The sequence below is a fragment of the Bubalus kerabau genome, chromosome 9, assembly GCF_029407905.1.
Source record: "Bubalus kerabau isolate K-KA32 ecotype Philippines breed swamp buffalo chromosome 9, PCC_UOA_SB_1v2, whole genome shotgun sequence".
Classification (NCBI taxonomy): Eukaryota; Metazoa; Chordata; class Mammalia; order Artiodactyla; family Bovidae; genus Bubalus; species Bubalus kerabau.
Genome location: NC_073632.1, coordinates 75,515,905 through 75,543,768, shown reverse-complemented (window position 1 = coordinate 75,543,768; position 27,864 = coordinate 75,515,905). Strand labels below are relative to the sequence as shown.

The window sequence follows — 27,864 nt, the reverse complement described above, 5'->3', positions numbered from 1 at the left end:
AGATGCTTGTAGAGGAAAGGGAGATAATCGCATGAAAATGTTTTCAAAATGTAAACAAAGCCAAAGATGGGGAAAAAAAAAAAAAAACAGAATAGGTAGAACTATCTCTTCATCTGAGTTGCTTTATGGTTCTTATATACTACAGATAAGGTGTCTAGGATTCTAATTCTGAACAAAGTGCCCTACATTCCTTCAAAAGCAAATTCTTAGAGAAAAAATTACCCCACTGTGTAGAGATTGAATTCTATAAATCATTTAAAAGAAAGTGCAGATTGTCTTAGCAAAAAGGTAAGTGAAAACACCTAGGGGTTTTCATCAATACATAAACCAATGCAAAATGTTCTGACAGCACTGAAGTAAAATATGCCGCATTTGCTTCCCCTTATGGCTGTGTTTCCATGGTACCAAGCTTGGATTATCTCAACAGAAAGGGGGCTGTGATTCTGGGAGATACTGACTTCTTGTGGAGCATAACAATAAGTCATCTTGCTGGAACCACATTATTTTTCAATTATCTGCCTGATAATTCTTATCAGTCATGAACTAAACACAGAAAATAAATGGAAACAGCTATAAAATTTATATACTATGCATCAAACAATCCCTCATAGCTGAAGTTATTGCAGAATTATATGAAAACACCAGGTCTTTCTAAAAACTTATAAGATTATACACATGTGTACATAAATCATTTATTTCATAAATATATGTTAACATTGGTATTTACATTTTAATTAATAAGCATTATTTACTTGGGACAGAGTTTTAAAGGAAAAAGGAACCATAGAGTATTAAGTGCTCACTTTTGTCATGTTTTTATATTGTTTAAAAAAATCTATCTTAAATTGAGATTTTTGTCTACATGAAAAAAATAGCTAAATCACAGAAAAGTCCATGTGCTACACAGATGGTGTTACTGATTGGGAAATATGGTAATATTTCTCAGTCTTACTTGTTGCTGGAAGAAATTAGAGGACAAGCACATTGCTGACAGTCATTTGGCAACCCCTTGACAATGCCATAATAACCAAGAGCACATCGTTCACAGAAGTCACCAGCAGTGTGATGTTGACAATTCTGTAAAGGAAGAGGAGTTTGTTTTGAAAGTAATGACAGAATGTAATTTATCATAGAGCTCTCCACCTATGAGTTTGTGTGTTCCTGTGAACACACACACACACACACACTCCCCATTGACAGAACTCAGTTATTAACCCTACATATATTTTAAAATTTATTTATTTTTTAATTGAAGGATAATTGCTTTACAGAATTCTGTTGCTTCCGTCAAACCTCAACATGAGTCAGTCATAGGTGTACATATGTCCCCTCCCTCTTGAACTTCCCTCCCATCTCCTTCCCCTCTAGATTGTTACAGAGCCCCTGTTTGCATTCCCTGAGACATACAGCAAATTCCCATTGGCTATCTATTTTTACATATGGTAATGTAAGTTTCCATGTTACTCTCTCTACACATCTCACCCTCCCTTCCCCTCTCCCTATGTCCATAAGTCTGTTCTGTATGTCTGTTTGTCCACTGCTGCCCTGCAAACAAATTCATCAGAAGCAGTTTTTTAGATTTCACATATATGTGTTAGTATTCGATATTTATCTTTCTCTCTCTGACTTACTTCACGCTGTATAATAGGCTCTACATTCATCCACCTCATTAGACTGACTCAAATGCATTCCTTTTTATGGCTGAGTAATATTTCATTGTGTATATGTACATATTTTTTAAAGAAGCTCTTTCATTTGAGAAGTTAATACTGGGCTGTTGTAGCAATAACGGCAAGAGTTTCTGTTCTCTTTTCCTTACATCAGTCTCTCTGAATTAGTTTTCCTCTTATTCTACTCTGGGGAATAGACTTATGCTATTCTCTGGGGGTGAAACCATGGCATTATCATAATGAATTTTGGAACCCTGTCTATTGTTTCATTTTTTGGTGTTATGTTGAAAATACATTGTGTTACAAATAAGATTTTATAATTCACTGTTAAATTGATCTACTTTTCTAACAGGATACAAATATCAAATCTTTTAATTCTCCACCTCTCTCTCAGCAGATGTTAGCTTCTTATTTTCAGGGAAAAGGAAGTCCTCATTTGGTGTTGCCTCATCTTCCTGCCAAACAACAGACCATCTTTTCTGCCTCACTTTCCTTCCTGTCAATGTTTAGTTCTGTCCACAAGAAGTGGTGCATTGTTCTTTGTCTAAAGCTGCTCTCCTCCTAAACTCTCATTTAGAAAAAAGGCCTTCTTTGTCTTCTATTACCTCCAGCATCTGCATTTTCTCCTTCTTTGATGGCTTACTTCCACTGACAGTTGAGATTGGTTAAGCCTTTCATATTAAAAAAAAAAAAAAATCTCTGAGATCTCATGTTTCTGGACAACTTCCATCTTATCTTTGATAGGTTTATTAAAAACACTATTCACATTGCTAGTCTCTACTTCCTCATCTCTTTTTCACCTCTTCATTTTTTTAATGAAGGCTTTAAACACACACATATTCTTTTTCAGATTCTTTTCCATTATAGGATATTACAAGATATTGAGTATAGTTTCCTGTGCTATACAGTGGTCCATGTTGTTTATTTTATTTTATATATAGTAGCATGTATATATTAACCCTAAACTCCTAATTTACTTCCCCTCTGACCCCAAACAGGCTTTTGATTTCACCAGTGGAACATACATCCAGGCTCATAAATATGATCTTTCTTGCTAAATCAAAATTTACTGACAATAATCTGTCTTCATGATATATGAACCATCTACAGCAGCTGATATTCCTTGCCATCATTAGGTTGACATTTTCTCTTTCTACAACAGTACACGAACCAAGAACTTCCAAATGTACAAGCTGGATTTAGAAGAGGCAGAGGAACCAGTGAAGAGGAACTAAAGAGTCTCTTGATGAAGGTGAAAGAGGAGAATGAAAAAGCTGGCTTAAAACTCAACATTCAAAAAACTAAGATCATGGCATCTAGTCCCATCACCTCATGGCAAATAGATGGGGGGAAAAGTGAAGATAGTGACAGACTTTATTTTCTTGGGCTCCAAAATCACTGTGAATGGTGCCTGTAGCAATGAAATTAAAAGATGCTTGCTCCTGGGAAAACAGCTATGACAAACCTTGACAGCATATTAAAAAAGTAGAGATATCACTTTGCTGACAAAGGTCCACATTGTCAAAGCTATGGTTTTTCCAGTAGTCATGTACAGCTGTGAGAGGTGAACCATAAAGAAGGCTGAATGCCAAAGAATTGATGCTTTCGAACTGTGGTTTTGGAGAGGACTCTTGAGAGTCCCCTGGACTGCAAAGAGATCAAACCAGTCAATCTTAAAGGAAATCAACCCTGAATATTCATTGGAAGGATTGATGCTGAAGCTCCAATACTTGGCCAATTGATGCAAAGAGCTCACTCATTGAAAAAGGCTCTAATGCTGGGAAAGATTAAGGGCAAGAGAAAAAAGGGATGATTAGAGGATGAGATGGTTGGATGGCATCACCGACTCAATGGACATGAGTTTGAGCAAGCTCTGGGAAATAGTGAAGGACAGGAAGCCTGGTGTGCTTCTGTGCATGGGGTTACAGATTTGGACATGACTTAGCGACTGAACAACAAAATGGTTTCTCTAATAGTACAGTGTACTGAGTGATTTCCTCCCTCTATGGCTACTCTTTTTTATCTTCCTTCATGGATTTTTTTTCTTCTTTCTGTTGAGTAAGATTGGTCCTTTCTCACTTTGGCTCTCATTTCTTTTCTTTCTCTTTCCCACATTTTCTACCTTGGTCATTTCAACCATTACTAGAACTTTAGCTATCAGAGCTTCCCAGGTGGTGCCAGTGGTAAAGAACCCACCTGCCAATTCAAGAGACATTAGAGAAGCAAGTTTGATCCCTGAGTCGGGAAGATCCCCTGGAAGAGAAATGGCAACCTGCTCCAGTACTCTTGCTGGAGAATCTCATGGACAGAGGAGCCTGGTGGGCTACAGTCCATGGGGTCACAAACAGTCAGGCATGACTGATGTGGCAGCACATAGCATAGCAGCAGCTATCATCTATCTTTCCCAAAGTCTAAATTTTATATATTCTGCCTAATATCGATCTCTAATGAGTTCCATACTTAAGTTTCTAATTGCTTCTTAGATAGATCTTCTTGTATAACACAAAAGTATTTGAATGAGAAACCTCAAAAATTAAGCTCATCTCTTTCAAAATCTCCTAATACTCCTGTATTTCCCACTTAATTTGGGGTCACTATCATCTCTCTGGCATAGCAAGAAAGACCTTTATAATTCAGCCTCTGCTTACTCCTCCAGTCTTCCGTCTAGCCGCTGTAACCGTCACACTGTATGCTAAAGCTATATAGGACTATCTGAAATTCTCAAATTATGCAGTGCTTCCTCTTACCTCTGGGAATTTTCATATGCAAATATCTTGTTCTGGGATGTTTTTCCTCCTCTTACTTGGCTAACACATATTCATTCAGCTCTCATTTTCACTGTCTCTTTCTCTGATAAACATTCCCTGATGCCTGAAGTCTGGGCTAAATTCTCCTTGCTCAACACAGTGGCTGAAATATGTTGACATTCAATGACTATTTTGAATGAAATGACTGCATAAATGAATGTACTTTCTAGGTATTATAGATGAAAACCGGTTAGGCTTCTTAAGATGAAAAAGTCAAGTCTAAAGAATTTACAGTAAGGTGCCTAGCAGGGAAAGAGGATTTGTCGTATTTGGATACTGATTTAAGTACCATAATCCTCTTTTTCAATCATCCAAAGGAATCACTGTATTTTAGCAAGAAAATAGCCATTTTCATATTTAACAGTAGCATAGTGAGAGATAATGGTTCCAAGATAAAATAATTATCTGTGAATTTCAGTCTCAAATCGTGCAGAAAGTTGCCAAATGATGAAAGAGTGTTAACTGGGGAGTGCTTTAAGAACATACTTTATAGTTATAGAAATGAGCAGATGCCCCAAAATACATGGTATCTTAAACAATAATTGTTAGCATTTGCCTTTGTAAAAAATAAAAAAAAAAACAACCTGCATAATAAATTATTTATGTAACCTACTGTAACACTGATAAGTGAGTCAACACAATAAATAATGCTGATCATTACTAAAAATACAGATATTTAAAAATATGGTTTGCTTCTTTTATACCTACAACTCTGTATAATTTCTACACAGAGAAAGCAAATATTTGAACTTTCTCTGGACAGTCAATCTTTCAGAGGGTTGCTGACATACTAAACTTGGTTAACTGAATTAAATGCCCCACTTAGCCCCACAAACACAGCACACAAATCATGATGCTATTTTTGAAACTTTTGACATCAATCTTTCATATGCCTTTCCTGTTTCCTTTGAAATAGAGGACATAATATTTCTCTTATACAGAAATTAATCTTTAGAAAAAAATTTTATGTGTTAGATGCCTAAAGAGAAGTTTAATAATCTGGAGATTAATATATGCCAGTATCATTTCAATAGTAGATTACAATATATAGCATTCGTTTTTGTTTTTTGTACATGGGAAAACTGGGGGTATTCATTCCTTCCACTAAATCAAAGGAATATTGTATTAATATTTGGTATCTTTGAACTAAGGTGAGAAGTTACTATTTTTCTTTATAGGGATGCCTCTTCACACTCCTTGACATATTATTAAATGCATGGATTCTCAAAAGGCAGCCCTTTTCATCTTGTATAACCATAAGCTACATAGTTTTTCCTTATGCTGAATGAAAACTTGTTTCACTCTAATTTTCAGTTAGTAACCCAAGTTCTGCCTTCTGAAGCTATGCAGATTAAATCCTCCCTGGTGGCTCAGAAGGTAAAGACTGCCTGCGGTGCAAGAGACCTGGGTTTGATCCCTAGGTTGGGAAGATTCCCTGGAGAAGGCAATGGCTACCCATTCCAGTACTCTTGTCTGAAGAATTCCATGGACAGAGGAGCCTGATGGGCTACAGTCCATGGGGTCACAGAGTCGGATAGGACTGAGTGACTAACACTTTTACTTTCACAAAGCTTTTCCTTATGCTGATTGAAAATGTTTCACTCTAATTTCAATTAGCGACCCAAGCTCTGCCTCCTGAAGCTATGCAGATTAAGTCTAATTTCCATTTCCCGGGGAAAGTCTTCAAATATCTTAAGAACATTATTACTTCCTAAATGTTTTTTTCAAGCTAAACAGTTAACAACCCTGATTAGTCAGAATTTCTCTTAAAATAGAGATTCTAAATCTCACAAATATATTTAACATACTTCCATCCTTGATCTTGATCTTATACAAGTGAATCTGTATAGTAAAGTAAGAACTCCTATTTCATAGAAGTTGCTATTATGTGTCATTCCCTCTGTTTTTTTACCTTAAACACTAGTATATAAATTCCTAGAGGGCAATACCCACACATTCCTTATCTTTATATTCTCAGAACCCACCACTATGCCTGAACATGGTAATACTTATTAAAAAATGCCTCAAGAATGAATAAACAAGTAAGCCTAAGTTTGAAACCTACTCTATTAATTTAACCTTGTTAATTGTGGCTCATAATTCTACCTGCCAGGCTCTTTTTGATTATTGACAGCATCTAACACTTTACATCATGTGAATATTTGATAGATTTCATTCAAATCACTGATAAAGATTTTGAACATGATGGGGTCAAACACAAATCCTATGCCTCATCAATGGAGACATCTCTAGAGCTTATTCTAGGTTATGCTGTTTAGCAGCTTCTACACCCACTGAACCTGTTAACTGATCACTATTTGGCCTATATTTTCAGCCCTGTTTGTGAGCATATAATGAAATGTTCTATCAAATGCCTGTCTGAACAAACCAAAGTTTGAACCATACATCTGACTCTTAGGCTTATGACTTAAGCAAATTATTTAATTTCTCTCAGTATCATTTTATCAGCTGTATTAGAAGGACTAATCCTTTCTCATCAATTTATTGTAAGAATAAATGAGAAAAGATTATCTACAGTGGCAAGTCCTGGTTCTGGTACATACATAAAGTTGGACACATAGTAGCTGTTAATCTTTTTTACTAAATTTGACACATCATTTATTACATTCTCTGATGAATTTGAAATTATACTGAGAATCATGGAACTATGGTCTCAGATGTTATATATATCGTAACTCAAGCAATTAGCCTGATACGTCTTATTTTAAGGGAACCTATTCTGATTGCTAACAAACATTATGTTTCACTGGAGATCAAACTCAATCCGTCTCTTACGTTCTACTTTCCTTTTTAAAACCTGGTATGACACTTTATTGTTATCCATTTTGAGACAAATTTCATATTTTCATGATTTTGCAAATTTTTTTCATATATAGCTCTTAATCACATTGCAGATTCTATTAATACACTGGGGTAAAATTCACCTGGACCTTTAAAATCACACTCATTCCATCAGCTAAAAGTATGATTACTCTCACCCATAATCAGCAAGTATTATTTTGTACTAGGTTTGAAACCTGATTCTAATATTTTTTACCAAAGGCTCTATAAGTTACTTAATATTTTTTAGGATTAATTTTCAGAGTTGTAATAAAATACTAATAATTTCTACCTTGGTAAGATAGATTAAATAAGATAAGGTTTATTTAAAAAAGACCTTAAACATAGTAGATTCTAGTTATGAGTTTACTGAAGATGGAACTAATTGCTTAACCATGGAGACTGACAGTGTTACAGACAACAGAGCAGATCAATGATAGAGATTTACTTTATCCTTTCATTTTAAAATAAGAATTGTGATAGAGTAAAAATAATATTTTCACAACTTTTTTAGTCTTGAGAAAGTTATTTGTGCCACCTGAGATTTCAATATTCCCATGTAAAATGTTGGAGAAATAATATTGACTATGTAAGTCACTCAGTCATGTCCTACTCTTTGTGACCTTATGGACTATAGCCTGCCAGGCTCTCTTGTTTGTGGGATTTCCCAGGCAAGAATACTGGAGTGGGTTGCCATTTCCTTCTCCAGGGGATCTTTCCAACCCAGGGATCAAACCAGTGTTTCTTATGTTTCCTGCACCGGTAGGTGGGTTCTTTACCACTACTGGCACCTGGGAAACCCAATACTGACTATAGGTTTGGTGAAAATTAAATGAGGATATATATGTGTATAAAAAGACAAAGCTATAGATGTGTTATATAAACTCTTAAAACTCTATCTTATCTATTTTTATGATTTTGTGTGTGTGTGTGTGTGTATGGATCAGTATTAATTCACCTACCTCTTCTCCCACTTCTGGCATGAGGTTCAATATCTTGTAGGTTTTACTATTTCATTTTGAAGAAAATTTTCCTTAAGAGGCAATGGTAACTTAGATATTGGTAATAATATGCCTATGTGTAGGATTTATTAGCATCTACGAAGAAGCAACAGCTCTCCTGTAAGTGTCATTAGGAATTATTAAGAGGGTAGTTACAAAGTAATGTGAGTTTTATTTTACAGGTGAAATGTTTAGCTTGTGAAATTTTCTACAGTGTTTTTCTACTCTATTTTTGAAGAAAGGAATAAAGGAAAAGAAAAAACAAGATAAGAGAAAATCTGGCATAGCATTAGATATAGCAATGCTTTTTACAATAATTTTTGATTAATTATCATCTGGTTCTTAGACTATACATGGTGGATAATATGTATGGTAATTATCTTTATTATCATTAATCACCATAGCTATCATGCCTACTATAGAGCTTATCATGTGCCAAGTAATGTTCTAAGCCTTTTATCTAGCATTTCATTGAATCCATAGAAAAACTCTATGATTCAGTACTATTATTATCTTCATTTTATAAATGAGGAAATTAAGACACCATTGAGGTTAAATAAGTTGACTAAGCTTGCTTTGTTGCTAAGTCACTTCAGTCGTGTCTGACTCTGTGTGACCCCATAGACGGCAGCCCACCAGGCTCCCCTGTCCCTGGGATTCTCCAGGTGAGAACACTAAGCTTACACAGCCCATAATGGATTAAGCCAGAATTTGAATCAAGGCAGTCTGACCACAGAGTCATGTTTATAACCATCATGCCAACATAGAGGGCATTGCACTGTGTAGTGGATATGATATTTAACTGGGAAACAGTAAAAATAGTAAAGAAATCCGTATGCTTCAGTTGCTTCAGATATAGCATTGAAGTAATCATAGTTATTTCCTATTTGTCTCATGAAGCATTTCAAAGATGAGCAAAGTTGCCTAACTTCAAAAGTTGTAAGCTCCCTGAAGGAAAATATAAAAATTCAGACCACAATACTTTATATTAGCTATGTATGTCTGACGCATTTATGTATTTATTTTTATTTCACATAGGTATATCTCAGAAAATAGAGCTTACAGTAAGAATTGTTGGCCCAAAAGTGGTTATAATAATCAGTTGGTCAAAAGAGTACAGACAGTATAAATACAACAACTTTTATCTGAAATAAAAATGAAATTAAACTGTATCTTTTATGAGGACTTATAAATTATTTATTGTTGTTCAGTTGCTAAGTTGTGTCTGATTCTTTGCCACCCTGTGAACTGCAGGACATCAGGCTTCCTTGTCCTTGGACCATCTTCTGGAGTTTGCTCAAACTCATGTCCATTGAGTCAGTGAAGCTAGCCAACTACCTTATCCTCTGTCGCCCACCTTCTTCTGCCCTCAATTTTTCCCAGCATCATATGGAGTGACATTACTATTATAATTTACAGTGAAGATAGCATAAGAAAGAAAAATGCATTTAATTCTCACTTAAGAATGTATGTTAACCACCTCTGAAATTATCTATTGAATTTTACTAGCCAGAAGGTTGGAAAAAAACATTACCCTTAAACCAAATGACAATTATTTCAAGAATTCAAGGATGGTTAATATCTACACCTCCACTCCAGTCCTCACAAATAAGCATATTATAAATTTCCATATTCTGTCTTGATTGAAAGATAGTCTTTAAGAAGTCAGGAATAAAAAGTTGTCTTAATAGGATGAAAATTATTTATGTTAAACTAATCGCCAGAATTGTACTTTGTGATAAAAGATCTGAGTCATTCTTATTAAAATCCTTAATAAGATAAGAAGCTGACCACCCTTCTATATAACATTTTTTGAGACTTAAAGCAAAACTATGAAAGTATTATATGAGAGAGAGCACTGGCAAGGAAGACACATATATAGTTTTTTGAAAATATTGTAAATATAAAAATAACTGAATCAACTAAGAAATGTCAAGAGCTAGAAAGAAAGTGGTTGAATGTTAAAAAACATGTAAAAAATCTATTTTGTCAATATTTACCAGTAATGACCAGTTAATAAATACATTGAAACAAAAAAATCTAATGCTTACCATTAATAAGAAAATGTAAGATACGTGGCAATAATTTTAACATAAGAAATGCATAGCCCATATAGGTAATACTAAAAAAACTATGAAACATAAAATATTTGAAAGTGAAGAGTATCATATTCTTAAGGTTTAGGGAGGATAATTCAATAGTGTAAAGATGATGATTGTTTATGAACCGCTTAATACACTTCAAATAAAAATTCTAGTGCTATTTTTTGGGGAAGAGAGGAAATAGTGAATCAAAATGTCATTTGAAAGAATATATAAGTACAATAAGCTAAGAAAATTAGAAAAAGAAGTGTAGCAAACGGCCTTGCTTTACTAGAATTTATAATTTACCATAAAATAAAGGTAATCAGGGCATTATAATAGGAACTAAAATGTAAGGAGAAAAGAATAGATGCTCTTTAAAACACATCTTAACACGAGTAAAAGAAATAAGTATATATTCAGACACCATGATGTGTCAAGGAGAAAAGGAAATATTATTAAGTAAATATTTCTTTAAAGTAACATATTTGAACAAAAATTATCTCCCCACATTAAAATAAATTCTGGAAAGATTAAAAAGTTGGATCTAAAATGTAATCATAGAAATAATGGTAAATACTATGCAATCTCAGTATAGATATTGAAAGTCATTGCCTGGGGGAGATCACCATGAGAATGAATATTGTTAGAGAAGCAAATTGCTCCAAGGATTCAGTCCTAGGAATATCAATGTATTGATTTCAGGTAATGAGGAGAAAACAGAAAAGAAAACTATCAAAGAGCAGACTTTACCAAGAAAATCCCGAGAATACCATGTCCAGAAAATTAAACTGAACAAAAGCTTCAAGAGGAATGGGTGACTCAGAGTAGCAAACGCTGCTGATAAATCAAATACAATGAAGACCTGAACACTAATTGTTCAGGTCAGTAAATGAGTAGTAATAAGAAAAATGAACATTACAAAGCAGTGATAATAAAGAAGGCTCATGGATATTATGCTAAGTCACTTCAGTCGTGTCCGACTCTGTGTGACCCCATAGACGGCAGCCCACCAGGCTCCCCTGTCCCTGGAATTCTCCAGGCAAGAACACTGGAGTGGGTTGCCATTTCCTTCTCCAATGCAGGAAAGTGAAAAGTGAAAGTGAAGTCGCTCAGTCGTGTCCGACTCCCAGCGACCCCATGGACTGCAGCCTACGAGGCTCCTCCATCCATGGGATTTTCCAGGCAAGAGTACTGGAGTGGGGTGCCATCGCCTTCTCCACATGGATATTAAGCTGGTTAGAAAGTGAGGGCATGGGAGTCACAAGGAACGATAAAAGATGTGAATGTCAATGATGAGACTAAAAATGTTGACACTGAAGTATTAAGAAATGAAAAGTGAAGTCGCTCAGTCATGTTCAACTCTTTGCAACTCCATGAACTACATAGTCCACGGAATTTTCCAGGGCAGAATAATGGAATGGGTAGCCATTTCCAGTCAAAGGAGAGGATGGTTGTTTACCTTGAGACTATAGAAGCTCTCAGTTCTTGATAATGACAAGTTCTCGGAAAGGCTCGTGGAGTGAGGACAAGACACTAAAGTTAAGGGTGTGGAGGACTTCATTTTATGGGCATCAGAATCAGTAGGAATCATGACAGAAGTGGTGCCACAGTGAATGGCAATGATGCAAATGAAACATCTTCCAGGAATGTGGTAGGTGACCTGAGGGTGGAATGGGGAGGGAGGAGGGAGGAGGGTTCAGGATGGGGAACACATGTATACCTGTGGCGGATTCATTTTGATATTTGGCAAAACTAATACAGTTATGTAAAGTTTAAAAATAAAATAAAATTAAAAAAAAAAAAAAAAAAAAGAATGTGGCTTCAACAAGCAGGTACAGTGGGCAAATGAATGGAGACGTGAGATTCAAAGCTGGGGGTTGTTACAGAGGAGAAAAGGGTGATATGAAAGTGGCCCCACCTTCAGGGTCAGGGGAATGAAGAGTGTGAGAAAAAACAATGGCTTTCACTTGAGAGCATGGCTGGGGAGCAATGTGTTGGGAAACCACGTTCCACTTTGAGCAAATGAAGAGGAAATCAAGGGAAGAGGGAGATTATGTAGGGATTTTGTTGATTTCTGGTCATGAGTTCCACAAGGCTCCACAGGGGTTTCAGAAGACTAGAAGAGGTGGTGAAGGAGTTCAGCAGAGATACCCAGAGCTGTGTGGGATTAGATTTTGGGGGCCCCAAGTGGTGACATGTAAAACTTGAATTTCTCCACAGTCCTGATTGCTCCAGGGATGAGAAAATGGGATTTTAGCAGGAATATCACAACAATAAAAAAAAAAAGAGCAATTAAAATTCTTTAAAAAGTTAAATTATGGGATATCAACTCAAAGAGTGTAAAGATTGTAAAGACTAGCAACATAATATGATCATGATATGTACATTTTTTTAAAAATTCAGGACATAAAACTACACCTATGGTATCATATAAATCTTTATAAGCAAATACATAAAATTGGTGGGAAACACATAAAATATTAAATGTCTATCTTGAATTTTTGATAACTTTTTTCCTTAATACTTTTCTATAATTTATGAATTTCTTACAAAGAGTTTATTTTTAATTATAATCAGAAAAAAACCCCTTGTGATTCTGCTGCTGCTAAGTCGCTTCAGTCGTGTCCAACTCTGTGCGACCCCATAGACAGCAGCCCACCAGGCTCCCCCATCCCTGGGATTCTCCAGGCAAGAACACTGGAGTGGGTTGCCATTTCCTTTTCCAATGCATGAAAGTGAAAAGTGAAAGTGAAGTCGTTCAGTCGTGTCTGACTCTTCACGACGCCATGGACTACAGCCTACCAGGCTCCTCCATCCATGGGATTTTCCAGACAGGAGTACTGGAGTGGGGTGCCATTGCCTTCTCCGATTCTGGTACTTGTCTAAGATGCTGTTGGTATTAATATACTATTTCTTGATATGAGCAGTGATTTTTCCAGTTATAATTTTTAAATTATTTTTTAAAATGCATAGCAGTCCATGGGGTTGCTAAGAGTCGGACACGACTGAGTGACTTCACTTTACTTTTCACTTTCATGCATTGGGGAAGGAAATGGCAACCCACTCCAGTATTCTTGCCTGGAGAATCTCAGGGACGGGAGAGCCTCGTGGGCTGCCATCTATGGGGTCGCACAGAGTCGGACACGACTGAGGTGACTTAGCAGCAGCAGCATGATGTCTTTTCTTCAAATGTTTCTTACACACACACACTCACACACATATGTATACAATTAAGTTCCCTGCAGATTAGCTAATCTCTGCACTCAGTTTATGAATATGTGTAAGGAGAAACGAGAACATGGGCTTTATTCAAGAAAGGCTCAGGTGAATACCTGGCATATGGAGGTTTCAGAGTCACACAGGTTGCTATGTCCATGACACTGACAAGGAACACAGGTTCCCAGGGTTGGTCCAGGGGTACGGCCACCTGGCTCAGAGCGCAGTCGATAAAATCCTGGCATGCATGTCTGAAAGAAAAAGGAGCCAATTAGGAGAGCCAACTTGGAAAGCTTTCTTTAGCAAAACTTGGGTTCTTCAGTAGTTAAAAAGAAAGATATTTCTCGTCCCATCAGTGGGAAAGGCAACACCACTTACAAACAGTGAATGTCACTTTTGATTTCTAATGTGTATTTCTGCCTGGTCCATCAAGTATACAGGCAGCATCTGTGTTATCAGATGTTAGCAAAGGAAAGTTGTCATTTGCAAATACCACTCAGCCTGAGCAAACTTCACACAGTCTTTTTTCTTGAGGAAGAAGTTTGTTTTTAAATAAAATTGTCATATGGCCTAAAGAGAGAATCCCAGTGTCCTTGACAACCTAAAAGCTGTCTCTATTGTGCTTGATGGGTAGCTAGCAAACGTCCAATGAGACTCAGCAAAAAATTAAATAATAAAAAGTATTGCAGTTGCATTATTTATATAGGTATAATTTAAAGACTATAAAAGTAAGAAATTCAAAATAATAAGAGCTTTACATGTCTTGGGAATATCAGGCCACCAATAAAATGTATCTTTACTTGATGTAGTTTTTTTCATCTTGCAATAAAAATCTGAGGGCAAACAGGAAACTGCTAACAAAGCTGACATACGCAAAATCAAGGCTTCCATCTTCATTCGGGTGTATTATGTAAATTTATCAAGAAACATCACTGGCTCTTTGGAAGAAAGCCCATCGCTCTGAAGAGGAAATGAGAACAGTTCTGTGTTCTGGGCTCAGATCTCTTAGAATGCAAAGCTGCTGCATTTATCAGCCATTGTTGATTTATGAGTAAGAGGTAGGAGCTAGTTTTTCAGATTCCACTAAAGATTATGAAGGGATGTTATGTATGTCAACTTTTTTCCATAGGATATCTTGCTCCCACTGATGAGAGAAGTGACTACTGGATAAGCAGGGGAAAATATTAAATTAAGAACTTCTTTATGCCTTTGCATTGTTTTGGTTCTGGACCAAAAGAACCAAACCAGGGTGGAGTAGGTAGAGGTTCCTTAGAAAAAGAAAACGATCAATAATCTGCACTCTCTTGTTTGTTTTGATGTGGATAATGTGAGAGTACTTCAATTAAGCACTTAAGATTCTCTCTGCGTTTATCTTGGCCTGTAGGAAATTCTAATGAGATACAATAATGTCCTGGATTTGAGCAAGCTGATAGAACCAGGAATAGTATTCAAAATATTTGGAGTCCTATTTATCTTATAGTGGAAGAATCAGATACTTGAATAAGTTTATTCATATTATTCAAAATCAAGGTGCATTTTTGCTATTGTTACCAAGTAAGGTCTGGAAATTATGGCTCAGGAATTCATTTAAGCATAATTGAGGCAACAATCTAAGGTGTATTTAAAAATGTGACACAGCGTAGGTTGTTCCAACTCTGGTGCATGCTGACTGTAGCATAAAATTGGATTTTTTTGTATAGATTTCATCCTTGGATACCCATATACTTATTGTTATTTTACTGGCATATTTTCTTGGGGGGGTGTCTTTAAAGATCACACAAACTGAGAGTTCCTAGCTCTATTTTTTAAATCAAACAGAAGTTTAAAACAAGTCTTACAAGAAGAATAACATTAAGAGATGGTCATTTTCATTGAGGAGTCATATGCAAATCAGTGTTATAGACTGAAATCTAAAGAAGCCCTGGCAGGTGAAATTTACTGTAATATACCCAATTTCTCTTATCGCTATGGCTCTTCTCTGGAAAGAGCAGGACAAAGTAGAAAAGCACTCCAGGGGGAGTACAAGTCTGGGCTTCAACTCAAGCTCAGTGTGGAAGCTTCTAGGCCTGTCTCTGTGATTCTCAACCCTGGCTGCACACAGAATCGTCTGAGGAGCTTTAAATACTGATACCTGGCTCTGCCGCCAGAGATTCTCATATAATTGGTGGAAAGCTGGGCCAGTGTTGGTTGTAAAACTCACAGGAGGGTCTAATAAGCAGCCAGGATTGAGAATTACTGGCACGCTCCTCGCTCTCTGCTGGAAATGTGTGTCTTTGAAGGGCATACAGACTCTGGCACTGTGACATCAATGAATATAGAAACCTTGATTTTCCAAGTTTGTTTTGCCTGAGGGATACAGGCAAATCACTTGGTGTCATTGAGATGTGGTTTCCTCATCCCACAAATGAGCATATGTATTAACTCAGTTGTTTTCTGAAGTTTCTACAGTTCTAACACTCCAGATTAATTGTGTGTCTTTATAGATCAAATTTCTAAGAGTTAGCCAAAAAAAAAAAAAAAAAAAAATGACTACTCCACAATACAAGAGAAATTTAAAACACTTTGTAAAGGAATGTAAATGCATTTATTCCTCTTTAATCTCCTACTCTTGTGGATCTTATTTGTACTTATTTTATCTGTTTTTCACATTGCTGAGGATGCTTTTTAAAATCAGATGTTTTTCTTCTCAGTCAACTAGGGCAAAATTCATGAGAATCATTGTGTTTGAGTTGGGAACAAAAGAGGAAAGATAATAGCTACTTTTTAAAGTCCTGTTTAAAAATCCATTCTGGAACAAAATAAAAAATTATTGAAAGGCAAGTAAATAAACATGGTCCTAATCTTATCCCTTTTTTTCTTAACTCAAACTTTTCCCAAGTTCTCTTCTTCTTTTGTGAAGAAATTATTCAGAGCTCAATTTTCTTCTGCTTTTCTTCCATGTTTGTCTTCATAATATGGTATTCCATCAAAATGTTAGGACTGAACTGTACAAAAATGTGGGAGGGAGGAGAAAAGGGAATGTGAGACAAAGGGAGTAGAAAGCCAACATGCTCCAGGTGTGAGGTTACACAACACCCCTCTATCCTCCTCAGAGTTTAATAAAAATAGACACTTGTGCTGTTGCTAGTAAAAAACACTCTCTTGTATCTTTACATGGGTTTTACAATCAGACAATCCTGGGTTTATTTCCTGTTCTACCACTTACTACAGATGACTTGTACAGATTTTAAATACTATGGACTAAAGTTTCCTCACCTGGAATGTAAGGATGTTGCAGAACTTAGTGGCTGACTATTAACGTATCTGGGGCTTCCCAGGTGGCACTAATGGTAAAGAACCTGCCTGCCAATGCAGCAGACATAAGAGATGTTGGTTCGATCCTTGGGTTGGGAAGATCCCCTGGAGAAGGACCTGAAAACCTACTCCAGTATTCTTGTCTGGAGAATCCAATGGACAGAGAAGCCTAGCAGGCTATAGTCCATAGAGTCACAAAAAGTTGGACATGACTGAAGTGACTTAGCATGCATGCACACATTCATGTATCTAAGTTTTGTGAGCCAGGTTCAAATAGCTGTTCATTGTCTTCTAACTGTGTGATAAAGGGCAGGTTTCCTAACCTGCCTGGGCTTTCATTTCCTCACCCATAAAATGAGAATCACAATACACTCAATGTTGGTGTAAGTATATTAGGGAATGCACGTAACATTGTGAAGGATACAGTAAGGACTCAATAAATGGTCAGTTGTGTGTGTGTGTTTTTAACAGGGTTGCTGTGAGGATTAAATGAGATGATGTGTGTGTGCAGTGCTTGAAATTTAATAAATCAATGAGTTGTTTCTATTCCAGATAACTTTTTGGTCATTGAGAATATACTAAAAAAAAAAAAAAAAAAAAAAAAGCCAACGGTGATTGTTCTTTACTGCATTGAGAAACACACTTACAACGTATGCCACTTACCCCTACCATGTTCCTTAATATTTAATGAATATGAAGAGTCTTTGGGTCTTCCATGTACAATGAAAGTGGTAAAGGACATCCCCAGAAGTATGCAGTATAAGAAAAAAAAAGTCTAGTCTTACTATTCTGTCTTTTGAGTTTTATGAGCTGGTAATAGGTATACATTGAGTATTTAAAAAACTTATTTTTGGCAGTCACCTGACAGTTTGTGAGAGGTGATCCAGTATATACTAACCATTTAGCCATGAGTCAGAAGCACTATTAAAACATGATGGCAGGGGAAAGATGATTAACTGAACAAAACATCACCAAGAGATTATCTGTGAATATCTGATTTCCATGATCTTATTGCAGAGAACCACATATTCAATGACGAATAGTTTCAGTTTCTGCATACACCCTAACCTGAGATTAGGTCAGTTGAGAAAACAATGTTAACTGAGGTAATAGTGAGGAGCAGCTTAGGTAAAGTATGGTAATCTAAATGGCTCCCACAACAGCAAAAGTGATAAGGAAATTGTGTTTTTTATTTGATATCTATCTAAAGGTAACCCAGTCTCTACTTCTAACGATAAATTATAAAAAGTAATCATTTCTAGAACTGACATTTTCAATGACCAGGGCTATAGTATTATAATCCTACAGGTAATAGATAATGCTAGGTCCTCACAACTGTCTGTATGGTAACTAACACTTAATTTTGTTTATTTGCAACCACATTTCTGTATAAAAACATGAAATGAGTAGCTTGTAAATACATATGTCTCTAGAATACCTTACATTTGGTGAAAATATTGTAAAGGAATTGCTTTGTGTATTCACGACCCAAAGCATATGTTACTAGAATGGGATGTATTATTTTAAACCTGTCCTTAGTTCTTGCTTTGATGATGAGATTTTATGCCTGAGTAATTACACTTTAGAATCAAGATGAATTATAAACAAGATGCATAATGGCTTAGAGGCAATGGGTTGTGGAGAAAACCTCAGGTACCTTATTATAAGAGATTGGTCTTTATTCTCTAATCTTGCCACTAAAGATATTACTGTAATTATTGTCTGTCCATAGGAGTTTAAGTGAAATTCACAGGACATAGGTGAAGCCATCAATGCAGATCATAGTTTGTATGTATGTCTAGTTTTTCTTGATTTTTTTCATATAATATTTGCTTTATTTGTGCTAATTTATATTTTCATATAATGATGGAAATTTACTACAATTAATAGGAAAGTACATTTTAGAATATACTATTTAAAAGCTTGTTGATTACAATAAGATGAGTTTTAACATTTAAAATCTGGAATGGAAGGTGTGTGCATGTGTGTGTGTGTGTGTGTGTGTGAAAGTAGATTGCATTAAAATAATTTGCTTCTTTAATAATATTTTTCTTTACAAGGGAAGAGTATTCTTTTAAATAAATGCAGAAAATATAGCTGTAGTGAGTTTCTTTTCGAGATATCTAAAGGTCAATCTTGATTACTTACTCAATATCTTGTATAGAAAAATAATATCGTAGAACCAGAGAATGTTGGAACTACAAAACCCAACCTGTAATTTTATAGATTGGATAACTATATAATAACTAAGGCTGATAGCAATTAAGGGATTGACCAAGGTCACACAGTGAGACAGCAGTGCAGCCAACATTCCTTGGGATAAATAAAATTCCACCTTTTGTCTAGAAAAATCTCAAATTCTTTCTATCTTTTATCTTTTTTCCTGCTCATTGTAAAGGCAGCATATTCTGTATGTGCCTTTTTCACTCTCTCTTTTTTTTCACATCTCCACTGTGTGTACATATGTATATTTCACACATATTGGGTTGTGATTTTAAGTACAATATACATACTTATTGTGCTAAGTCATTCAGTTGCGTCTAACTATTTGTGTCCCTATGGTCTGTAGCCCAGCAGGCTCCTCTGTCTATGGAATTTTCCAGGAAAGAATACTGGAGCAGGTTGCCATTTCCTATCCCAGGGATATAGTTATTGGTGTATGTGCAAAAGTATACATGTGTATGAAGGAGTTATGACAATAAGGAGATAGATTATTTGTTCATTCAAATAAATATTGCTGTTCAGAGCAGCCACAGAGCTAAAAATTTATTCCAAAAATATTTCACAGATATTTACAGTTATTCTTATGAAATGGTTTTATGACTATGTGAAATTCATATGATGATAGCTAAGTTGAATGGCATTTCAATTTACAATGGAGATTTTATATTTATATTTTCATTAACATTAATCCACATGATGATTGTACAAGTTAAAAAAAAAAAAAAAACCCAAAGTCCAGTAACAAAAAGCAAATGCCCTGTTCATCTGGAGGAGTTAGGCAGGATTCACCCAAACCAAATGCCTTTCTATTTTCATCATACCATGCCACCTCTCAGGAGAGTCATGTTCATTGTTTTAAAGTTGTATTTCACCTGCCTTGCAAACCATACTTAATAGAACTTCTCAAATCCTATTTACAAAAGCTATACAAAATTATAGTCCTTCCTCATTATCTGCCAGGAGATGAGTTCCAGGAGTCTCCATTGATCCTGACATCCGACTCAGCTCTCTCATATCCATGGATTCAGCATTAGTGGATTTAAGCAACCACGGATGGAATTTTTGATTGCAGTTGGTTGGATCCATGGAATGGAAACTGGTAGGGGGCCCATTGTATATTTACTGAAAAAATTCATACATAAGTGGATCCAGGCAGTTCTAAGTTGTTCAAGGGTCCACTATATTTATAAATAAATACACAGATGTATAACTATTTATTTCAGTCATAATACTATTAACCACATTAACTTATAATAATGACTCCACCAGGCACTGTGATAAGTGCCTAAGTTCTAGTTCACTTAGTCTTTCTGTGATTCTTGGGCAGTAGATGGGAGAGATGTTAAAAATATCTGACTGGTGTGTGGGGGGGCCATCAACCAATCTAAGAGGAAAGACTTTGTGCTGTAGAGCTGGAGCAAGCTGTGGAGGCCCTTCCTGGGCCAGCCAGTTGCTGCACTAAGGGGTCTGAAGGAGAGGGACCAGGTGTGGTGGCAGTTCCTCAGGGTCTTGGGGATTTACCAGCTGAAGCCAAAGCAGGTTTATAAGCTGCACAAGGTCTCAGTCTTAGTATACAATGAAGTAGAGATTCAAACCCAGGCCAGGTTGTCAGCAATTCCACCGTTCCCTAGATCATACCCTGAATCTGCCTGCAATGCAGGAGTACCCAGGAGACCCGGGTTTGATTCCTTGGTTGGGAAGATCCCCCTGGAGAAGGAGATGGCAACCCACTACAGTGTTCTTGCCTGGAGAATTCCATGAACAGAGGAGCCTGGCAGGCTACAGTTTAGCCTTGTGCAGCTTATAAACCTGCTTTGGCTTCAGCTGGTAAATCCCCAAGTCCCTAGTAACTGCCTCCACACTCAGTCCCTCTCTGTCAGACCCCTCAGTGCAGCAACTGGCTGGCCTGGGAGGGGCCTCTACGGCTTGCTCCAGCTCTACAGCACAAATTCTTCCTTCTTAGATTGGTTTATAGGGTTGCAAAGAGTTGGACATGACTGAAGTGACTTCAGTTCAGTCACAGTGTGCCAGACTTCCCTGTCCTTCACCAACTCCAAGAGCTTCCTCAAACTCATGTCCATCAAGTTGGTGATACCATCCAACCATCTCATCCTCTGTCATCCCCTTCTCCTGCCTTCGATGTTTCCCAGCATCAGAGTCTTTTCCAAGGAGTCAGTTCTTTGCATCAGGTGGCCAAAGTACTGGAGTTTCAGCTTCAGCATCAGTCCTTGCAATGAATATTCAGAACTGATTTCCTTTAGGATTGACTGGTTGCATCTCCTTGCAGTCCAAGGGACTCTCAAGAGTCTTCTCCAGCACCACAGTTCAAAAGCATCAATTCTTCAGCACTCAGCTTTCTTTGTAGTCCAACTGTCTCATCCATACACGACTACTGGAAAAACTAGCTTTGACTAGATGGACCTTTGTTGGCAAAGTAATGTCTCTGCTTTTTAAAATGCCGTCTAGGTTGGTCATAGCTTTTCTTCCAAGGAGCAAGAGTCTTTTAATTTCATGGAAGTGACTTAGTACAGCACTATTAAGATTTAATATTTATAACAGTTAAATTAGTTCAGTTGGTAAAGAATTGGCCTACAATGCAGGAGAGCCAGGTTCCATCTCTGAGTCAGGAAGACCCTCTGGAGAGGACATGGCAGCCCATTCCAGTATTCTTGCCTGGGAAATCTCATGGACAGAGGAGCCTGGTGGGCTATAGTCCATTGGCAGAGTTGAACACGACTTAGCAGCTAAACCACCACCACAAAGTAAAGATCTAGAAAATTCACCGGTTCTGAAGATAGTCAAAGGAATACCTCAGAAAGTAACAAATGCAGTTTTAAAAATATAATGACTGAAGGAGAGTGGCACTGTTGAAACAGTGCCAGTTATACGTCCTTCTGAGAAGCCTATATTAAAGGGAAAAGTCTGATATTTATTGCCTAAGTTCTGACATATTGTATTTTAAAACAATCTTTCAAGTCCTCTCAAATCCCAATATAATCTTATCTCATAATCACTGAAGTTTCAATGTCTCTAACTGTTCATAAAAAAGTGCCAAGAAAACAGATCAGATGCAGTAAATGGGCCTTAAGAGAGCATTACTTCCTGTTTCATATTTTTACAAATCTTTTAATTTTTATTAAATATTTCCCTTGAGTCATGAGTCCTACTTCTAGCAATAACATCATCTTCTTCTTACTGCAATCACATACTATGAGTGGAAGGTCAAATAAAGTAGGTTGAGGGTATGCCTGAAAGTATACCGATTGCCCTAAAGGTGGTCCTGGGAGTATTTCCATTCAGCTGGTTAAGTAAGTCGGGCTTAAGCAGGTTAGTTGGAGCCAGCTTACCTCACAGGACAAGCCAGAATAGCCAGGGGGACAATCACATTTTTCTATCAAGTGAGCTGGAGGAGTCACTGCTGTGATGCGTCCTGGTTCAGCTACCTCCATTGAGATTTCAGAAATCCTGGAAACAGTGAGCAAATACTTAGATGGCAGTACCAGTAAATTAAGCTTACCTAGCAAATACTCAATCCTGCAAGAGGGGTCTTCCCAAGGTTTTGTTAACAACCACAAACTCATTCTATTGTTTTGGAGCTGCTAAATTTTAGGGGCTCCATGTTCCACATCTTACTCCTGCATTTTTGCTTCCTCAAAGGGTGAGATTCCACATTAGCAAAATATTCAGATAAATAATAAAGTATTTGGGAAATTAGATGTCTGATGTCCTGTTGAGAAGTTATTATAAAGAGTTTTCCCTCCGCTTCTAAAAATGTGAGTGGCTTCAGGTAGACATGGCCAATTAATTAGATATTTTCATTCTTTCAAATAGACAACTCAAGGTCATTCTCTGTTGGCAAATCTCCTGTCATTACTAGTGAAATTGCTTTTACTTTGCAACTGGTCCCAATTTCTTGCTCTTGAATCTCTGAACATTCTTTCAAGAACTTTAGAAAACCACCTAGAAAACAATGCTTGAGCATAATACAGTAATATTGATCTCTTTCTGAAGATAAAGAACCTCTCAAATTAGTCTTTCCTTCAACTAACTTAATCCACATTTCCTATTGGTGGAAAGGTCCTTGTAATTGAAAAAAATTATTCACAGTGAAAATACTGATACCTTTTGCAGTAATTTGAAATTATACATTAAATATATATGCAGTCCATAAACTCAGACTATTTCATGACTGACTAACTGGTAACATGAAATGTTCTGCAAATAAACTTTTAAATGAGACAATGAATAGTTTTGCTTCAATAAAAGGCACCTCTAAAAGCTTAAGGAGCTTGAATCATAAACTTTATAACAAGCATAGGTAGGTTTTATTGGTACTGAATTATGAATGCACGTTCTGATTTGGTTCCTATTGTAATCTGCAATCTGAAGACCAGCCAGCCTTTATGAAACACATGTTCAGTTAAAATTCAGATTTCATTCTCCTCTTCTTGTAGATGCACAGCATTTGTGATATGTAAATAAACCACTCCCCTCCTTTAAGGAGGACTCTGCATTCTCTGGAGTAAGAAGGTAACCTGGTGTTTGTTGAGAAATCATCTCTGCTGTTACCTCACGGTATTCTATAACCTGAGGAGTTACTAGCATCGTCTTCCCTTCTCTGGCACATACACACGCACAACAGACTAGTGAGTATTTAAAAATCAAATGGAACCTGAATGGTGTTAGCAATAGACATTTCTGTAACACATTATCTTTTTTTCCCCCTGGGGAATGAGAGACTGACTGTTTTGCCTGAATCAGGGATTTAGCCAATTTCAGACTTCTATGTAAATGAATACTAAAAAACAAAGTTGTTAAGATCTTCAAATAAATTTTTGTAGGAGAGTACAAAAGCCAAGAAAAAAGGAAATTTCAGCGTCAACATGTACGAAGTTGGAATCTCAAACCACATGTATAAAAAACTCTGCTTCTGAGACTGTCTAAATTTGTAACTGAATAAAGAAGTGGGGTTCTGTCTTAACTATGTTGAGAGGAAGACTCAAACATATTTCTGATCTTTGTCAAAATTCCTTGTCTTACAAAATCAAGTGCTGATCCACTGTTTGTTTTTATCGTTACTAGGTGTTCACTCTAGTTTTTATTGACTCTAGAAAAAGTGAAGTATTTACTTATTTTAGTGTTTTTTAAAAAGGAAATCCTAAGCCAAAGGATATTATTTAGTGAGGTATATGAAATAAGGTGATAAGACAAAGGGACTTATGGGAAAAAGCAGCCATAAGGTGCAGAAAGGTGCGATCAGTGTTAGAGATGAAGAAAGCATGATGAAAAATGCAAGACAACATCATTTCTAACAGATCTACTAACAAAATATTCTGTGTGCTAGCAAACTTTTTTTACTAAAGCAGGGAACAATTTTCAAAATAACATATTTGCACACTCACAAGTTTACTTGCTTTCTTCTATAACATGTGAACCTGTTTGGCTTCTGTCACCTAATTTATATTTGACATTCTAAAATAATTAACAATATAATTGACAAGATGTTTTGGTTCATGCTTTTTAAAATTATTTCATGGAAAGAATCTCCTGCTTGGGATTGACATATACACATTTTTATATTTAAAATATCAATAGATAACCAACAAGGACCTACGATTAAAAAAAAAGAATCTCCTGTCAGAAATAAGAAATATGAAAAAGAAATCAAAGCAATACAGACTTGAAAGTGAATTTTGGTCCTTGATTTGGTCTCTACTTCTGGTATAATCAGAAGAGCAATATGGATCTTCTGCAATAAAGAAAGGATTTTCTGCCACATGCTTAATAATGGAAACATTTGAAACATGGTATTTTTAGATTCATTGATTTGTCAATGAGAGGGTTCATAATTTTCTCTTGCTTTCCTGCACTGATCTACTATTTTGTTACATAAGATTATTTTTAAACATCTATTGATTTCATATTCTTATAATAGAGACACTAACACGCCAGAGAAACTGAGACTATGTGTATAATCTCAACTTTCTGGCTCCACAGTAAACATTTAGCTACATCTGTACAGTTCCTCATTGTATCTCATTAGATAAGTTTTCGTTATACTTGAGGCACATGACCTCAAGTAAACGTGTACTCACGATGTTGAAGTACCACAACTTCTCCATTATTTATTTTCTCTTTATTCTATCATTTTTATGTATATCTTGCTGCTAATTCTTCCCCCTCCCCGGTCCCATGGTATATAAACATGCTTGCTTGTCTCTCAGATTAAACAATCAGCCCTTGACCTTTGACATTACCTCTCTCTTCCCTTTTACAATTTTATTCACAGAAAACAATAGTCTCCACTCATAATATTAGATTCATTGTGTCCCATTCATTCCTCAAAACTTTGAGGCTCTTTCTGCCCTAGAACTTCACTAAAACTGGTATTGTAATTGTTACTGGTGATTCTAACTTTCAAAGAGCTTCATTTTAATTGTCCTCTTTGGGTCATTAAAAGACCATACTCACACCTTTATAGTATTCTCATCCTTTGGCTTTCATGACAGTTATTTTTGCTCTTCTTCTGTGCACTTTCTTATTCAATGTGATCCCCAATCTTTTCACATCATAAGGCAGAGGGAAGATGGCTATATCATATTACACATTGGAGTGAACAGGTGCGAATGGCAGAGGGAAGATGGCTATACTGTATTACACACTGGAGTCAACAGGTGTGAATGCATATGGTTGGAAGAGACAGGACCAACTTGGCCCTGTCCAGTTCCCCTGAGGGTTGAAGGAGGACACTTTCTCAGCAATCCCGCAACGTATTTATAGCCCAGCAGGAAACTCTCTCTACCTTGCAGGACATCTTCTCCTGAATTTCTGCTAGGCATCTGAAATTCACCATGTTGAGGATCAGTTCAATATCTGCCCCCTTAATCTTGCTTCTGGTTCTGTGTCTCTTGTTGGGGAAATGGTGGTGATAACTCACACCAGGTGACCTGGATGTCATTCTTGACTAGTCTTCTATCATCACACTAGCAACCCAACTTCTAAATCTTTCTTGTCTGACATCTCAGTGATCTTTCTTATAGACTCGAGAAGAAGAAACTAACTTGGATATTTATTATAGTTTACCTGCTTTGTCTCATGATATTTCCATATGTAGCCTTGATAAGAATATAATGGATATCATATAGTACATCCAGGAAGTCTTCACGGGTCACAGTTCTGCTGATTCGAGGATCATCACCATAATATTTCCATTCTTTCTGTTAACGAGAAAAGAAACCACTGTGAAGAAACTCAGTGCAAATCCATTGGCAACATGGCACCCAACACTTAACCACCTTACCTCTGTCATTTCAATTTCATGCCTAGTCAATTGGCCAATCAGAGGAGCAGCCATATGCCTGATGATAATCCTTGCATGAGCAGGAGTTCCACCTCGAATGATAACTTGTGGGTTGTATGTAGAGAAACCTGTCTCTTCCCTAGCCTCAAAATAGATGGTGTACCTGAGTTTACCACCATAGGCCATCAACTGACAAAATAAAATGAGAAATGATGAGTTAGATAAATCTCCGAATAGCATTATTCTAAAAACATGTTTTATTTTGCTCTCATGTGACTTCAACATTCTTGTCCTTACCTTCTTTCCTTCAAATTGTTCTGGAAGTTTCCAATAAAAAGGTTCCAAATGGAGCTCTTGTCTCACCAGATCCATGTGTGCAACGATCTCCGGATGTTGAAAAATGATGCCTTTTGTAGTTGTGTGCTGCAGGGCCTCATCCACCAGTGGCAAGATGGTCTGCTCGGGCTTCAGCGTTACCTGTGTGGGATCAGAACACAGCAGGGTGTTAAGTGTAAGTCTTTGAAGGCCTCTTCTAAAAGGACTGTGTGTCTATCTGTGGCCCTGTCCCCTTATGATGAAGTATTCTCATGAGAAACATAACTCATGGGCAATGAAAGACAGGAGAGGCGATAAACCCTTCGGACTTGTTTGCCTAGTGAAATCTACAACATCTGTGCAACTGGTCTTTCATACTAACAAAAAGTAGAATTGAAAAGTAGGAAGGGTTAAAGGAAAATTAAGGTTAAAAATGAACATTTTTCCACCCTAAGGAGTGACAATTCTCTAAGGCTGGTTGGAATAAATGAGCAACCAGTTCAGATTTTGATTACTGCATGAGCACACATCTACTTTCTTGCTCTAATGCTCTCACTCTGCAGAAGGCAGCTTCTTCCCATTCCCAGACATAACATTTCCCTTATAATGTTTTCCTTGCTCACTTGGCATCTATTTCCTTATCCACAGTAAATGAATACTTTTAAAGAAAGAATAAAAAAGATGTCTACTCCAATCATCTAATGGCACATGGCCCCTCTACCAGTTCTAAATGTGCACAGGGGAAAATGTTACTTAAATGTTTTGCCATTTCCTCCTGCCCCTTGGTGCCTGGCTAAAAGACACCAGCAGGAACTAACGTTATACCATTACATGGCTCAGCAGGTCCTTACTCACCCACGTACGGATCAGTCCTTTTGCTTCAGAGCACTGAGTAGTGGCACCAAAGCAATAGCAGCTGCTGCAGCCAAGTGGGTTCTTGGCCTCAAGTCCGAATTTGCCAGGCCGGCACCTGTCACAGTGGATCCCTTCCACATTCACCTGAAGAAAGAGGAGAGTTCTTCAGAGTCCATATGGGGAAGTTGTGAGAGAAATAAACTCAAGAATAAATAACAGGAGAATGTTTTAAAGAAAATGAAACAAAAAATAAATAAA

The 27,864-nt window shown here is 36.8% G+C and overlaps 1 protein-coding gene across 6 annotated transcripts in view; it reads right to left on the bottom strand.

The window, feature by feature from the left end:
* LAMA2 (laminin subunit alpha 2) overlaps nt 1-27,864 on the bottom strand; it is a 710,513-nt gene that overhangs the window by 199,398 nt on the left and 483,251 nt on the right. For all 6 annotated transcript variants that reach the window (XM_055535601.1, XM_055535597.1, XM_055535598.1 and 3 more), the window contains 7 exons: nt 27,607-27,750; nt 26,734-26,913; nt 26,437-26,625; nt 26,220-26,353; nt 22,484-22,601; nt 13,736-13,870; nt 953-1,077 (listed from right to left, as the gene is read on the bottom strand). In XM_055535601.1, the coding sequence (XP_055391576.1) occupies nt 953-1,077; nt 13,736-13,870; nt 22,484-22,601; nt 26,220-26,353; nt 26,437-26,625; nt 26,734-26,913; nt 27,607-27,750 (1,025 nt within the window). The remainder of the gene's footprint in view (nt 1-952; nt 1,078-13,735; nt 13,871-22,483; nt 22,602-26,219; nt 26,354-26,436; nt 26,626-26,733; nt 26,914-27,606; nt 27,751-27,864) is intronic.